The sequence below is a fragment of the Protomyctophum parallelum genome (assembly GCF_964188405.1).
Source record: "Protomyctophum parallelum genome assembly, chromosome: 6".
NCBI classification, from domain to species: Eukaryota; Metazoa; Chordata; class Actinopteri; order Myctophiformes; family Myctophidae; genus Protomyctophum; species Protomyctophum parallelum.
The window spans coordinates 44,483,834-44,499,314 of NC_139701.1; the positions used below are offsets into that span (position 1 = coordinate 44,483,834).

The following is a 15,481-nucleotide window of genomic DNA, read 5'->3' on the forward strand; positions in this document are numbered from 1 at the left end:
AAAATAATTACATAAAACATTGTGGGATAAAAAAGACATCTAGAGGCTGTAGCGGAATCAAGATATGTATATGTATATGTATATGTATATGTATATATATATATATATATATATATATATATATATATATATATATATATATATATATATATATATATATATATATATATATATATATATATATATAGTAAGGCATTAAAGGTCAGCTAGTGGATTAATGTCACACAGATTTACCATGAAATGGTTTGTAATCCCCCCCCCCCCCCCCCCCCCCCCCACACACACACACACACACACACACACACACACACATGCAATGCACGCACACACACACACACACACACACACACACACACACACACACACACACACACACACACACACACACACACACACACACACACACACACACACACACACACACACACACACACACACACACACCAAACCATTCACTCAGACTTCACTACTAATATTAAAAGCAGAGAAACTCAGCATCCTGAATATGGGATAATAGCTCTCCCTAATGGTCACTTAGTGTAACTACACTAAAGACACCTATCCCATCCATTATTGTTTGATTGTCCTATTCAACTAACATTAAATATTATATTATTAATACATATAACTAACATTAAAACCAAAAGATTCACATTCATAAATAAATATCTTAGTTATGAATAGACTTACACTTACTTATGTATGTGATGTATTTTATCACCATGTGTGCTTTTTGTAAATCACTCTGGATTAAGAGCAAATTGTAAATTGATTGTCTGTCTGTACGTACGAACGTGCGTGCGTGCGTGTGTGTGTGTGTGTGTGTGTGTGTGTGTGTGTGTGTGTGTGTGTGTGTGTGTGTGTGCGTTCCAGTATCTTCATGAGAACGGAGTCGTTCACAGAGATTTGAAACCAGAGAATCTTCTTTATGCTGATCTGAGTCTGGATGCTGCTCTGAAGATAGGTAAATACCCCCCCCCCCCTAGTGGAAACTTAATGTAACTACACTTTGTACATTATTATTATTATTATCAATGTTGTCAGAAGAAATGACAATAATTCATTCATCCATTATTGTTTGATTGACAGCTGACTTCGGCCTGTCTAAAATCATTGATGAACAAGTTACTATGAAGACTGTCTGTGGGACCCCAGGATACTGTGGTGAGACACCTGTTTGATTGATTGATTGAAATCTTTATTAACAGTTTGTAGAATTTACAGTACATTTTAAGCACGAACTCAATACAAAGACTGTCAACTGTGAGTGGACGACCCAATTAAGCATTACACTTGTTTACAACAGGGTCCACATTGTTCAATTCATCAAAACATTTAAAGACATACAAACATTTAGAGACATACAAATAGACATTTCTCTGTAGGTAAAGAACAGAACAGGAATTCATCATATGGGAAGCAAAAAAAGGGAAAAGATACAATATACAGTGAGGGAAAATGGGGGGGGGGGGGGGGGGGTGTCTGTCTGTCTGTCTGTCTGTCTGTCTGTCTGTCTGTCTGTCTGTCTGTCTGTCTGTCTGTCTGTCTGTCTGTCTGTCTGTCTGTCTGTCTGTCTGCCTGCCTGCCTGCCTGCCTGCCTGCCTGCCTGCCTGCCTGCCTGTCTGCCTGCCTGCCTGCCTGCCTGCCTGCCTGTCTGTCTGCCTGCCTGCCTGCCTGCCTGTCTGCCAGTGGGCGTCTGTGGCTCAGGAGGTAGAGCAGGTCGTCCAATGATCCATGGGTCGGTGGTTCGAATCCCGGCTCCTCCTCCTGTCTACATGTCGAAGTGTCCTTGGGCAAGACACTGAACCCCAAATTGCTCCCGATGTGCTGGTTGGTGCCTTGCATGGCTTCCGCCGTCATCGGTGTATGAATGTGTGTGTGTGTGAATGGGTGAATGATGTAATGCACAATCTATGTAAAGCGCTATATAAAGCGGGATATATAAATGCACCATTTACCTGTCTACCTGCCTGTCTGTCTACCTGTCTACCTGCCTGTCTGTCTGTCTACCTGTCTGTCTACCTGTCTGTCTACCTGTCTGTCTCCCTGCAGCTCCAGAGATCCTCAGAGGAAATGCTTACGGTCCAGAAGTGGACATGTGGTCAGTCGGTGTCATCCTGTATATACTGTAAGTATACTATTCATACTACTAGTACTACTGTAAGTACTACTACTAATACTGTACTGTAAACTACTAGTGTGCTAGGCCTGTATACATGTGGTCATACAGTACTATTGTACTAGGCCTGTGTACATGTGGTCATACATTACTATTGTACTAGGCCTGTGTACATGTGGTCATACAGTACTATTGTACTAGGCCTGTGTACATGTGGTCATACAGTACTATTGTACTAGGCCTGTGTACATGTGGTCATACAGTACTATTGTACTAGGCCTGTGTACATGTGGTCATACAGTACTATTGTACTAGGCCTGTGTACATGTGGTCATACAGTACTATTGTACTAGGCCTGTGTACATGTGGTCATACAGTACTATTGTACTAGGCCTGTGTACATGTGGTCATACAGTACTATTGTACTAGGCCTGTGTACATGTGGTCATACAGTACTATTGTACTAGGCCTGTGTACATGTGGTCATACAGTACTATTGTACTAGGCCTGTGTACTAGGACATGTGGTCATTATAGTCGGCATTTACAGGATAAAACTAATTAACAATCTAGAGATCTCAATATAGAGAGGATCTATAGCTCTGATCCATAGCCCTAATGAGGGCATTAGAGCTATGGACCAGAGCTACATACCACGTAGCTCTGGTCCATGGACCAGAGGGCATTAGGGCTATGGACCAGAGGGCATTAGAGCTATGGACCAGAGGGCATTAGAGCTATGGACCAGAGGGCATTAGGGCTATGGACCAGAGGGCATTAGGGCTATGGACCAGAGGGCATTAGGGCTATGGACCAGAGGGCATTAGGGCTATGGACCATTATCTTTGCCCTGGAGGTCACAATAGGCCCCTGGAGACCACATCAGGCCCCTGGAGACCACATCAGGCCCCTGGAGACCACATCAGGCCACTGGAGACCACATCAGGCCCCCTGGAGACCACATCAGGCCCCTGGAGACCACATCAGGCCCCTGGAGACCACATCAGGCCACTGGAGACCACATCAGGCCCTGGAGACCACATCAGGCCCCCTGGAGACCACATCAGGCCCCTGGAGACCACATCAGGCCCCTGGAGACCACATCAGGCCACTGGAGACCACATCAGGCCCCCTGGAGACCACATCAGGCCCCTAGGGACCACATCAGGCCCCCTGGAGACCACATCAGGCCCCTGGAGACCACATCAGGCCCCCTGGAGACCACATCAGGCCCCTGGAGACCACATCAGGCCCCTGGAGACCACATCAGGCCCCTGGAGACCACATCAGGCCCCTGGAGACCACATCAGGCCCCTGGAGACCACATCAGGCCCTGAATGAATTATCTTTTGCCCCGGGGGGTGATATTTAATCACTATTACAACTAGCCCGCTGGTATTGCACGCACCACCATAATACTACAAGTCCCACAATGCACTGCCAGTGCATATTTACTCTAAGCCCGACGCCAAACATTGATGAATTTGTACCCGAGTATTTGGCTCAGACAAGTGAGCATCTAGGACCCATTCTATACACTGTGTGTGTGTGTGTGTGTGTGTGTGTGTGTGTGTGTGTGTGTGTGTGTGTGTGTGTGTGTGTGTGTGTGTTTGTGTGTGTGTGTGTGTGTGTGTGTGACAGACTGTGTGGGTTCGAGCCGTTCTTCGACAGTAGGGGAGATAACTTCATGTATTCGAGGATCCTGAACTGTGATTATGAGTTCGTGTCTCCGTGGTGGGACGATGTTTCTGTCAACGCCAAAGACCTGGTGAGACGCACACACACACACACACACACACACACACATAGACCTGGTGAGACGCACTGTAGCACGGACTCTCTTCTAATTAGTTATGCACTGCAGCTGCACATACTCATTCACACACACTATAACCTGGCCTCACCTCACACACACTATAACCTGGCCTCACCTCACACACACTATAACCTGGCCTCACCTCACACACACTATAACCTGGCCTCACCTCACACACACTATAACCTGGCCTCACCTCACACACACTATAACCTGGCCTCACCTCACACACACTATAACCTCGCCTCACCTCACACACACTATAACCTGGCCTCACCTCACACACACTATAACCTGGCCTCACCTCACACACACTATAACCTGGCCTCACTTCACACACACTATAACCTCGCCTCACCTCACACACACTATAACCTCGCCTCACCTCGGAGGAAAGCCTGGTCTCTGTTTCAAAAGTCTGTATGATTCTGTCGGGAGCGGATGATATCGTTACGTCATGTTGTAGTATTGTTTTGTAGTCATCAGGATGATATTGTTACGTCATGTTGTAGTATTGTTTTGTAGTCATCAGGATGATATCGTTACGTCATGTTGTAGTCAATGTTTTGTAGTCATCAGGATGATATCGTTACGTCATGTTGTAGTATTGTTTTGTAGTCATCAGGATGATATCGTTACGTCATGTTGTAGTATTGTTTTGTAGTCATCAGGATGATATCGTTACGTCATGTTGTAGTATTGTTTTGTAGTCATCAGGATGATATCGTTACGTCATGTTGTAGTCATTGTTTTGTAGTCGACAGGCAGGAACAACAGGCGGCAACTTCCTTTTCCCTCAAACCGATTTTTCTCAATAAAAGCTCTCGTAGCCTGTAGCTTTTATTGAGAAAAATCGGTTTGAGGGAAAAGGAAGTTGCCGCCTGTTGTTCCTACCTGTCGACTACAAAACAATACTACAACATGACGTAACGATATCATCCTGTCGACTACAAAACAATACTACAACATGACGTAACGATATCATCCTGTCGACTACAAAACAATACTACAACATGACGTAACGATATCATCCTGTCGACTACAAAACAATACTACAACATGACGTAACGATATCTTCTGCTCCCGACAGGATCATATACCCTAAATGAAATGGTGCCCAGGCTACACACACACACACACACACACACACACGTGCGCACGCATGTACACCATAACATCTTCAAATAATAAAAAACAGGTGCGCTTCCTCTGCTAATTGTAACCAAACTGTATAATAGCATCCTTACGGCGTTGGTACTTTAGCACTTTGGTAAGGAACGTATACATCCTGACTCCACTACCAATCTATCGGTCAATAAACATTTCAAGTGTGTGTGTGTGTGTGTGTGTGTGTGTGTGTGTGTGCATGTGTGTGTGTGTGCGTGCGTGTGCGTGCGTGTGTGCGTGTGTGTGTGTGTGTGCATGCGTGCGTGCGTGCGTGCGTAGGTCAGTAAGCTGATAGTCTTAGATCCTCTGAAGCGTCTCAGCGTCCAGGAGGCTCTAACTCACCCCTGGGTTCTGGGGAAGGCAGCTCGTTTCTCACACATGGACTCAACGCAGAGGAAACTGCAGGAGTTCAACGCCCGGCGCAAACTCAAGGTTCAACTTTAACCCTAACACTAACCTTAACGCCCGGTGCAAACTCAAGGTTCAACTTTAACCCTGAATCTAACCCTAACACTAACCTTAACACCCGACGCAAAGTCAAGGTTCAACTTTAACCCTGAATCTAACCCTAACACTAACCTTAACGCCCGACGCAAAGTCAAGGTTCAACTTTAACCCTGAATCTAACCCTAACACTAACCTTAACGCCCGACGCAAAGTCAAGGTTCAACTTTAACCCTGAATCTAACCCTAACACTAACCTTAACGCCCGGTGCAAACTCAAGGTTCAACTTTAACCCTGAATCTAACCCTAACACTAACCTTAACGCCCGACGCAAAGTCAAGGTTCAACTTTAACCTTAAAATAACCCTAACACTAGTCTTGCAGTGACAGACTGTTGCCTCTCGCAATTTCCAAATGCTTCCATCGTACAGTCTGGAGCAACGGCAGCTCTGATCATGAGTCAAATATAAATGCTTCCGTCATACAGTCTGGAGCAACGGAAGCTCTGATTATGAGTCAAATATAAATGCTTCCGTCGTACAGTCTGGAGCAACAGAAGCTCTGATCATGATTAAAATATAAATGCTTCCGTCATACAGTCTGGAGCAACGGAAGCTCTGATCACGAGTAAAATATAAATGCTTCCGTCGTACAGTCTGGAGCAACGGAAGCTCTGATCATGAGTCAAATATAAATGCTTCCGTACAGTATGGTCGTCGCCACCAGTATGTTATTTTATATAAATTATAGCTTTATTTTTTTTAATTTTTTTTAAGATATTTTTTTGCGGCTTACGCCTTTTATTGATTTTTGAAGGGACAGACAGTAGGCTGACAGGAAACGGGAGAGAGATGGGGGGATGACATGCAGTAAAGGCTGTGTCGGGTCCGGGAGTCGAACCCGCGGCACACTGCGACTGGATTACCAGTCCGGTGCCCAGACCGTTACGCTACGGCCTGGGCCAATTATAGCTTTATTTACCGTTATTTTCCAGGCTGTGATGAAAGTATATTTCAATACATTGTAACGTTATTTAACGTACATATCGTATATTTAACGTATATATCGTTATTTTAACACAGGCTGTGATGAAAGTGGTCGTAGCCACCAGTATATTTTAACGTTATTTAACATATAAATCGTATATTAAAGGTACATGTCGTATATTTAACGCAGGCTGCGATGAAGGCCGTCGTCGCCACCAGTCGGATGAACGAGAGTTCTCGCCGTCGAACCGACAGCTGCGAGATGCCCGGCTCCGCCTCCAGACAGGGCAGCATGCAACAGGACACGCCCCCTGAGGCAGAGGACACGCCCCTTTCCCAGGAGGAGGAGGATCAGAGCTCCGCCCCCAAACACCCCGCGTCCAATCAGGTCCTTCCTCCCAGACCTCCTCTGAAGGCCGATAGGCTGCACCGGGCGTCCGTCGTCCCCGCCCTCCCGGACGGCGGCCAATCGCGGCTGCCCCAGAGGAGCTGCTCCTCGGTAGACACGCCCCCAAGTCCCATGAATCTCTCCAATGGCGCCGCAGGAGGGGAGGGGGTTAGCAGTAAGACAACCATCTGACCAATGGCGCTGCATGAGGGGAGGGGCTTAGCAGTAAGACAGCCCACTGCCAGTGAGACACACTGTCTGTCTGTCTGTCTGTCTGTCTGTCTGTCTGGAGGTGGAGCTGTTTGGTTTACAGACAAAATGTTGTCCGATTTTTCTATCGTTCTTTCTACTGTAAAATATTTTAATTAGTGGTTCATTATGTTCTTTCTACTGTAAAATATTTTAATTAGTGGTTCATTATGTTCTTTCTACTGTAAAATACTGAATAATAATTAGGTGTTAATTCATTATGCAACAATCATTGTGTTTGTACACTTAAGTGTATAATATGCTGTATATAGTACACATATACATATATAGTACAGATATACATATATATAGTACACATATAATATATAGTAAGATGTTTACGTTGAAACTAGTGTATTCCATTAGATCACCCCTTTTGCAACCATATAGGACACAAGAAACACTTTCCTGAGGTTTTATGTGTGTCATTTGTGTTTTTAGATATTTTAGTCATGACGCCAACATGTTCATGACCAAAAACATGTCATGGAAATGTGCTCTCACTTCCTTCCTGGACTACAAAGCCACATGTGTTGGTCTGACATGTGTTTTTCTGACATGTGTTGGTCTGACATGTGTTTTTCTGACATGTGTTGGTCTGACATGTGTTTTTCTGACATGTGTTTTTCTGACATGTGTTTATCTGACATGTGTTGGTCTGACATGTGTTTTTCTGACATGTGTTTTTCTGACATGTGTTTATCTGACATGTGTTGGTCTGACATGTGTTGGTCTGACATGTGTTTTTCTGACATGTGTTGGTCTGACATGTGTTGGTCTGACATGTGTTGGTCTGACATGTGTTTCTGACATGTGTTGGTCTGACATGTGTTGGTCTGACATGTGTTTTTCTGACATGTGTTGGTCTGACATGTGTTTTTCTGACATGTGTTGGTCTGACATGTGTTGGTCTGACATGTGTTTTTCTGACATGTGTTGGTCTGACATGTGTTTTTCTGACATGTGTTGGTCTGACATGTGTTTTTCTGACATGTGTTGGTCTGACATGTGTTTATCTGACATGTGTTGGTCTGACATGTGTTGGTCTGACATGTGTTTTTCTGACATGTGTTGGTCTGACATGTGTTGGTCTGACATGTGTTGGTCTGACATGTGTTTCTGACATGTGTTGGTCTGACATGTGTTGGTCTGACATGTGTTTTTCTGACATGTGTTGGTCTGACATGTGTTTATCTGACATGTGTTGGTCTGACATGTGTTGGTCTGACATGTGTTTTTCTGACATGTGTTGGTCTGACATGTGTTGGTCTGACATGTGTTGGTCTGACATGTGTTTCTGACATGTGTTGGTCTGACATGTGTTGGTCTGACATGTGTTTTTCTGACATGTGTTGGTCTGACATGTGTTGGTCTGACATGTGTTGGTCTGACATGTGTTTTTCTGACATGTGATGGTCTGACATGTGTTTTTCTGACATGTGTTGGTCTGACATGTGTTGGTCTGACATGTGTTTTTCTGACATGTGTTTTTCTGACATGTGTTGGTCTGACATGTGTTTTTCTGACATGTGTTTTTCTGACATGTGTTGGTCTGACATGTGTTTTTCTGACATGTGATGGTCTGACATGTGTTGGTCTGACATGTGTTTTTCTGACATGTGTTGGTCTGACATGTGTTTTTCTGACATGTGATGGTCTGACATGTGTTGGTCTGACATGTGTTTTTCTGACATGTGTTTTTCTGACATGTGTTTTTCTGACATGTGTTTTTCTGACATGTGTTGGTCTGACATGTGTTGGTCTGACATGTGTTGGTCTGACATGTGTTTTTCTGACATGTGTTTTTCTGACATGTGTTTTTCTGACATGTGTTTTTCTGACATGTGTTGCAAGCCGGACCTCCCAAACTCCCAGAGTCTTTCTGGATCAAAACACTCTAATGTATTTATTATTTATTATACTGATGTATTTATTATTTATTAACTGATGTATTTATTATTTTTTCAATTAAGATTAAATATGTATATTGACACTGATTGGCAGTGGTGGAAAAAGTAGTCAAAGTTTTTACTTATGTAAAAGTATCGATACTGCAATTTAGAAATACACACTAATAACACACTAATATTAATAATAATTTGGAACTAGTGGGTCAAACTGAACAACCAACATGTCAATTTGAAGCTACTAGACCTGTACGTGCCCGTCGCAGTCGACCACCGGCCTACTTGGGAACGATGATATAGGAACCTAATGATATACGTTGTCATAGCACCCGTTTTAACTGTCAGCCGGTGTCCCACATGGAGATCTGTGTGTGTGTGTGTGTGTGTGTGTGTGTGTGTGTGTGTGTGTGTGTGTGTGTGTGTGGGTGTGTGTGTGTGTGTGTGTGTGTGTGTGTGTGAAGACTGCAAACTGAAAAGTGTACTTGGCAATCAATTCGGCCCACTGGCAGAGCCTGATTGGTTGAGCCTCATTTGGCTGAGGCAGAGGCTGGAAATTGCACAGGTGAAAGGAGTTGGCCTCATTAGGCCCACTGGCAGAGCCTGACCAGGTGAAAGGATTTGGCCTCATTAGGCCCACTGGCAGAGCCTGACCAGGTGAAAGGAGTTGGTCTCATTAGGCCCACTGGCAGAGCCTGACCCAGGTGAAAGGAGTTGGCCTCATTAGGCCCACTGGCAGAGCCTGACCAGGTGAAAGGAGTTGGCCTCATTAGGCCCACTGGCAGAGCCTGACCAGGTGAAAGGAGTTGGCCTCATTAGGCCCACTGGCAGAGCCTGACCAGGTGAAAGGAGTTGGCCTCATTAGGCCCACTGGCAGAGCCTGACCAGGTGAAAGGAGTTGGCCTCATTAGGCCCACTGGCAGAGCCTGACCAGGTGAAAGGAGTTGGCCTCATTGGGCCCACTGGCAGAGCCTGACCAGGTGAAAGCAGTTGGCCTCATTGGGCCCACTGGCAGAGCCTGACCAGGTGAAAGGAGTTGGCCTCATTAGGCCCACTGGCAGAGCCTGACCAGGTGAAAGGAGTTGGCCTCATTAGGCCCACTGGCAGAGCCTGACCAGGTGAAAGGAGTTGGCCTCATTAGGCCCACTGGCAGAGCCTGACCAGGTGAAAGCAGTTGGCCTCATTAGGCCCACTGGCAGAGCCTGACCAGGTGAAAGGAGTTGGCCTCATTAGGCCCACTGGCAGAGCCTGACCAGGTGAAAGGAGTTGGCCTCATTAGGCCCACTGGCAGAGCCTGACCAGGTGAAAGGAGTTGGCCTCATTAGGCCCACTGGCAGAGCCTGACCAGGTGAAAGGAGTTGGCCTCATTAGGCCCACTGGCAGAGCCTGAACAGGTGAAAGCAGTTGGCCTCATTAGGCCCACTGGCAGAGCCTGAACAGGTGAAAGCAGTTGGCCTCATTAGGCCCACTGGCAGAGCCTGGCCAGAGCCTTTTGTGGTGGTTCTGGAGAACCGTGGGTCAGACCGACTCGATACATGGCACTGCACTCCCTGTGGGGGTGTGGAACGCGTGTGTCGAATGTGAAGTCGGTGGGTCTCGTAACGGTTCTCGACTTACGTGCATCGCACGCAGACAGAGACGTGCCGCATTTATAGGGTGCGTTCGGAAATGCGCCCTGAACGCACTGGTGTGCTCTCTTGTCGTTTGTTTATTCAGTGCACTCGGTGTGTTGTCGTTCGGAAATCCAGTGCGCTGCGCACCGGGTGTGCCGAGTGCCCGCACTGAGAGACCCTACCCTGAAGCTGGGGTCGTCAACTGAGCGACCCTACCCTGAAGCTGGGATCGTCCACTGAGAGACCCTACCCTGAAGCTGGGGTCGTCCACTGAGCGACCCTACCCTGAAGCTGGGGTCGTCAACTGAGCGACCCTACCCTGAAGCTGGGGTCGTCCACTGAGCGACCCTACCCTGAAGCTGGGGTCGTCAACTGAGCGACCCTACCCTGAAGCTGGGGTCGTCCACTGAGCGACCCTACCCTGAAGCTGGGGTCGTCCACTGAGCGACCCTACCCTGAAGCTGGGGTCGTCCACTGAGCGACCCTACCCTGAAACTGGGGTCGTCAACTGAGCGACCCTACCCTGAAGCTGGGGTCGTCCACTGAGCGACCCTACCCTGAAGCTGGGGTCGTCAACTGAGCGACCCTACCCTGAAGCTGGGGTCGTCCACTGAGAGACCCTACCCTGAAGCTGGGGTCGTCCACTGAGCGACCCTACCCTGAAGCTGGGGTCGTCCACTGAGCGACCCTACCCTGAAGCTGGGGTCGTCCACTGAGAGACCCTACCCTGAAGCTGGGGTCGTCCACTGAGCGACCCTACCCTGAAGCTGGGGTCGTCCACTGAGCGACCCTACCCTGAAGCTGGGGTCGTCCACTGAGCGACCCTACCCTGAAGCTGGGGTTGTCCACTGAGCGACCCTACCCTGAAACTGGGGTCGTCCACTGAGAGACCCTACCCTGAAACTGGGGTCGTCCACTGAGAGACCCTACCCTGAAACTGGGGTCGTCCAATGTGAATCGGTGTGAATGTGGTCGTTCGTAAATAATAAGGCACTCTGAACGCACTCTGTGAAGTCACCGCCCACCACACTCAACAAACTGACCACATTCCCGGTGCGCATTTCCGAACTGCTTTCACATGACATGAAAACACAAAAAAAAAAAAAAATCCAATGTAGTCCCTCAGTCAAATGTGGTCATAGTCTCTGAGATGTAGTGGATTAAAGTCAAAATATTGAAAATTGCAATTACTCAAGTAGGCCTACCTAGTACAAAATTACAAATACCTCAAAAATACGTGTAAATGTAAGTAGCTACTTTCCACCACTGCTGATAAGAGATTAACTAGTTATAATTGATTACGCTGACTCTGCATGTTGTGTATAAACCTAGCGCTGCATCTTCACTAACTTACTGCCAAACGTTATGTAATTTATAACTAGCCTAGCCTAACCTATCATTGCATCTTCACTCACTAACTGCCAAATGTTATATAACGTATTACTAGCCTAGCTTAGCCTAGCCTAGTGCTGCATCTTCACTAATTTACTGCCAAATGTTATGCACCCTCTGCTATAGCTGTAAGCCTGGAGGAGCACCCTGGCCAAGACCTACGCTGAAAAGACTATCAGCGGAAGTGCGGGATTTTAGCGGAAGTATCGCCGAAGGAAATGACGTTGATGCTTTACAAATCAGTTTACATTCTCCGCGAATGAAAGTGTTGTGATTGGTCGGGAAAATATCGTATCCGGGGGAAATACATCTGACGGATATTCCGGAGGATACAACCGCCGATAGCTTCTCTGCCTTAGGTTGTGACCAGGCTTTTCTTTTCGCAGATAGGTAAGCCTGGGACCGAGGCTACTGGAGGAGAGGGGCAGTGACTGGCCAATCACTGGAGGAGAGGGACAGTGACTGGCCAATCAGTGGAGGAGAGGGAAAGTGACTGGCCAATCACTGCTGACCCGCCAACTGGAAAGTGTAGTGGTTGAGGGTTGAAACACTGAGAAGTTTGGAGACCCCCCTGACGACCTCTCTTTAGGTCAGAGACCACCTGACGACCTCTCTTCAGGTCAGAGACCACCTGATGACCTCTCTTCAGGTCAAAGACCACCTGATGACCTCTCTTCAGGTCAGACCACCTGATGACCTCTCTTCAGGTCAGACCACCTGATGACCTCTCTTCAGGTCAAAGACCACCTGATGACCTCTCTTCAGGATCAGAGACCACCTGATGACCTCTCTTCAGGATCAGAGACCACCTGATGACCTCTCTTCAGGTCAGACCACCTGATGACCTCTCTTCAGGTCAGACCACCTGATGACCTCTCTTCAGGGTCAGAGACCACCTGATGACCTCTTCAGGGTCAGAGACCACCTGATGACCTCTCTTCAGGGTCAGAGACCACCTGATGACCTCTCTTCAGGGTCAGAGACCACCTGACGACCTCTCTTCAGGGTCAGGGACCACCTGATGACCTCTCTTCAGGGTCAGGGACCACCTGATGACCTCTCTTCAGGTCAGAGACCACCTGACGACCTCTCTTCAGGTCAGACCACCTGATGACCTCTCTTCAGGTCAGACCACCTGATGACCTCTCTTCAGGGTCAGAGACCACCTGATGACCTCTCTTCAGGTCAGACCACCTGATGACCTCTTCAGGGTCAGAGACCACCTGATGACCTCTCTTCAGGGTCAGGGACCACCTGATGACCTCTTCAGGGTCAGAGACCACCTGACGACCTCTCTTCAGGGTCAGAGACCACCTGATGACCTCTCTTCAGGGTCAGAGACCACCTGATGACCTCTCTTCAGGGTCAGAGACCACCTGATGACCTCTTCAGGGTCAGGGACCATCTGATGACCTCTCTTCAGGTCAGACCACCTGATGACCTCTCTTCAGGTCAGACCACCTGATGACCTCTCTTCAGGGTCAGGGACCACCTGATGACCTCTCTTCAGGTCAGACCACCTGATGACCTCTTCAGGGTCAGAGACCACCTGATGACCTCTCTTCAGGTCAGACCACCTGATGACCTCTCTTCAGGTCAGACCACCTGATGACCTCTCTTCAGGTCAGACCACCTGATGACCTCTTCAGGTCAGAGACCACATGATGACCTCTCTTCAGGTCAGAGACCACCTGATGACCTCTCTTCAGGTCAGGGACCACCTGATGACCTCTCTTCAGGTCAGAGACCACCTGATGACCTCTCTTCAGGTCAGAGACCACCTGATGACCTCTCTTCAGGTCAGGGACCACCTGATGACCTCTCTTCAGGTCAGAGACCACCTGATGACCTCTCTTCAGGTCAGGGACCACCTGATGACCTCATTCTCTTCCAGGCCAAGCCTTCATCCATTAGAAATGGATTATAAATAATAATAATAATAATTAGAAATGGATTATAAATAATCGCATCTTTGATGTAACAAAATATTACTGTCACGTTAACGTTATGCATCGTATAAGTTATTACTGTCACGGTAAAGCATGTACTTTCAATATTCACATCAGTACAATCATGTAAAACTATTTGAATATTTTAGCTTATATGCACAGCAGTTTATGCTGTGAGAAGCATCAACTGTTTTATTTATATTTATCAAGGCCTGTGAGAAGAATCAACCGTTTTATTCATATGTATCGAGGCCTGTGAGAAGCATCAACTGTTTTATTTATATTTATCGAGGCCTGTGAGAAGCATCAACTGTTTTATTTATATTTATCGAGGCCTGTGAGAAGCATCAACTGTTTTATTAATATTTATCGAGGCCTGTGAGAAGCATCAACTGTTTTATTTATATTTATCGAGTCATGTGAGAAGCATCAACTGTTTTATTTATATTTATCGAGTCATGTGAGAAGCATCAACTGTTTTATTTATATTTATCGAGTCATGTGAGAAGCATCAACTGTTTTATTTCAACATTCATACTAATTATTCCACCAGGTGAACAGTGTATTGCTCTAGTGTTATATTTACACATCAGATGATTGACTGTATACTTGTACAGTATCTATTCTACACTCTGTTCTCCTCCTTCTAAAGAAATAAAACTTTGATTTGGATCCAGAAATGTTGCTCATTTCATTATTTAATGTTATCCTGCTGCTAAAGTGTCTTAATACATTATTTAATAATGGAGCTAAAGTGTCTAATAGATTATTTAATAATGTTATTCTGGAGCTAAATTAGTGTCTGATAGATTCTTTAATGTTTTAAACTAACTACCGTAAATATTATTGTTTGTAGTCAGTCAGTTAGTGATGTACAAATTGTACATCACTAACTGACTGACTAGTCTGTTCATCTGTTTGTATTCAACGCTCTTTGTTGCCCTCCTGTGGACAACATGAATCATTACAGAATAATGATATAACATTATTAAAGAATCTATCAGACACTTTAGCTCCAGAATAACATTATTAAAGAATCTATCAGACACTTTAGCTCCAGAATAACATTAGTAAATAATCTATTAGACACTTTAGCTCCAGAATAACATTATTAAATAATCTATTAGACACTTTAGCTCCAGAATAACATTATTAAATAATCTATTAGACACTTTAGCTCCAGAATAACATTATTAAAGAATCTATCAGACACTTTAGCTCCAGAATAACATTATTAAATAATCTATTAGACACTTTAGCTCCAGAATAACATTATTCAATAATCTATTAGACACTTTAGCTCCAGAATAACATTATTAAATAATCTATCAGACACTTTAGCTCCAGAATAACATTATTAAAGAATCTATCAGACACTTTAGCTCCAGAATAACATTATTAAAGAATCTATCAGACACTTTAGCTCCAGAATAACATTATTAAAGAATCTATCA

At 45.7% G+C, this 15,481-nt stretch overlaps 1 protein-coding gene across 1 annotated transcript in view; it reads left to right on the forward strand.

Annotated features, from left to right (window-relative positions):
* Positions 1 to 7,112, forward strand: part of LOC310860015 (calcium/calmodulin-dependent protein kinase type IV) — a gene marked incomplete at both ends in the record, with an annotated part of 16,114 nt that extends 9,002 nt beyond the window's left edge. The window contains 6 exons of the mRNA XM_083766778.1: positions 874 to 964; positions 1,090 to 1,164; positions 2,053 to 2,128; positions 3,760 to 3,886; positions 5,381 to 5,533; positions 6,723 to 7,112. Of these exons, the coding sequence (XP_083622904.1) occupies positions 874 to 964; positions 1,090 to 1,164; positions 2,053 to 2,128; positions 3,760 to 3,886; positions 5,381 to 5,533; positions 6,723 to 7,112 (912 nt within the window). The remainder of the gene's footprint in view (positions 1 to 873; positions 965 to 1,089; positions 1,165 to 2,052; positions 2,129 to 3,759; positions 3,887 to 5,380; positions 5,534 to 6,722) is intronic.
* Between the last annotated feature and the right edge of the window lie 8,369 nt (positions 7,113 to 15,481).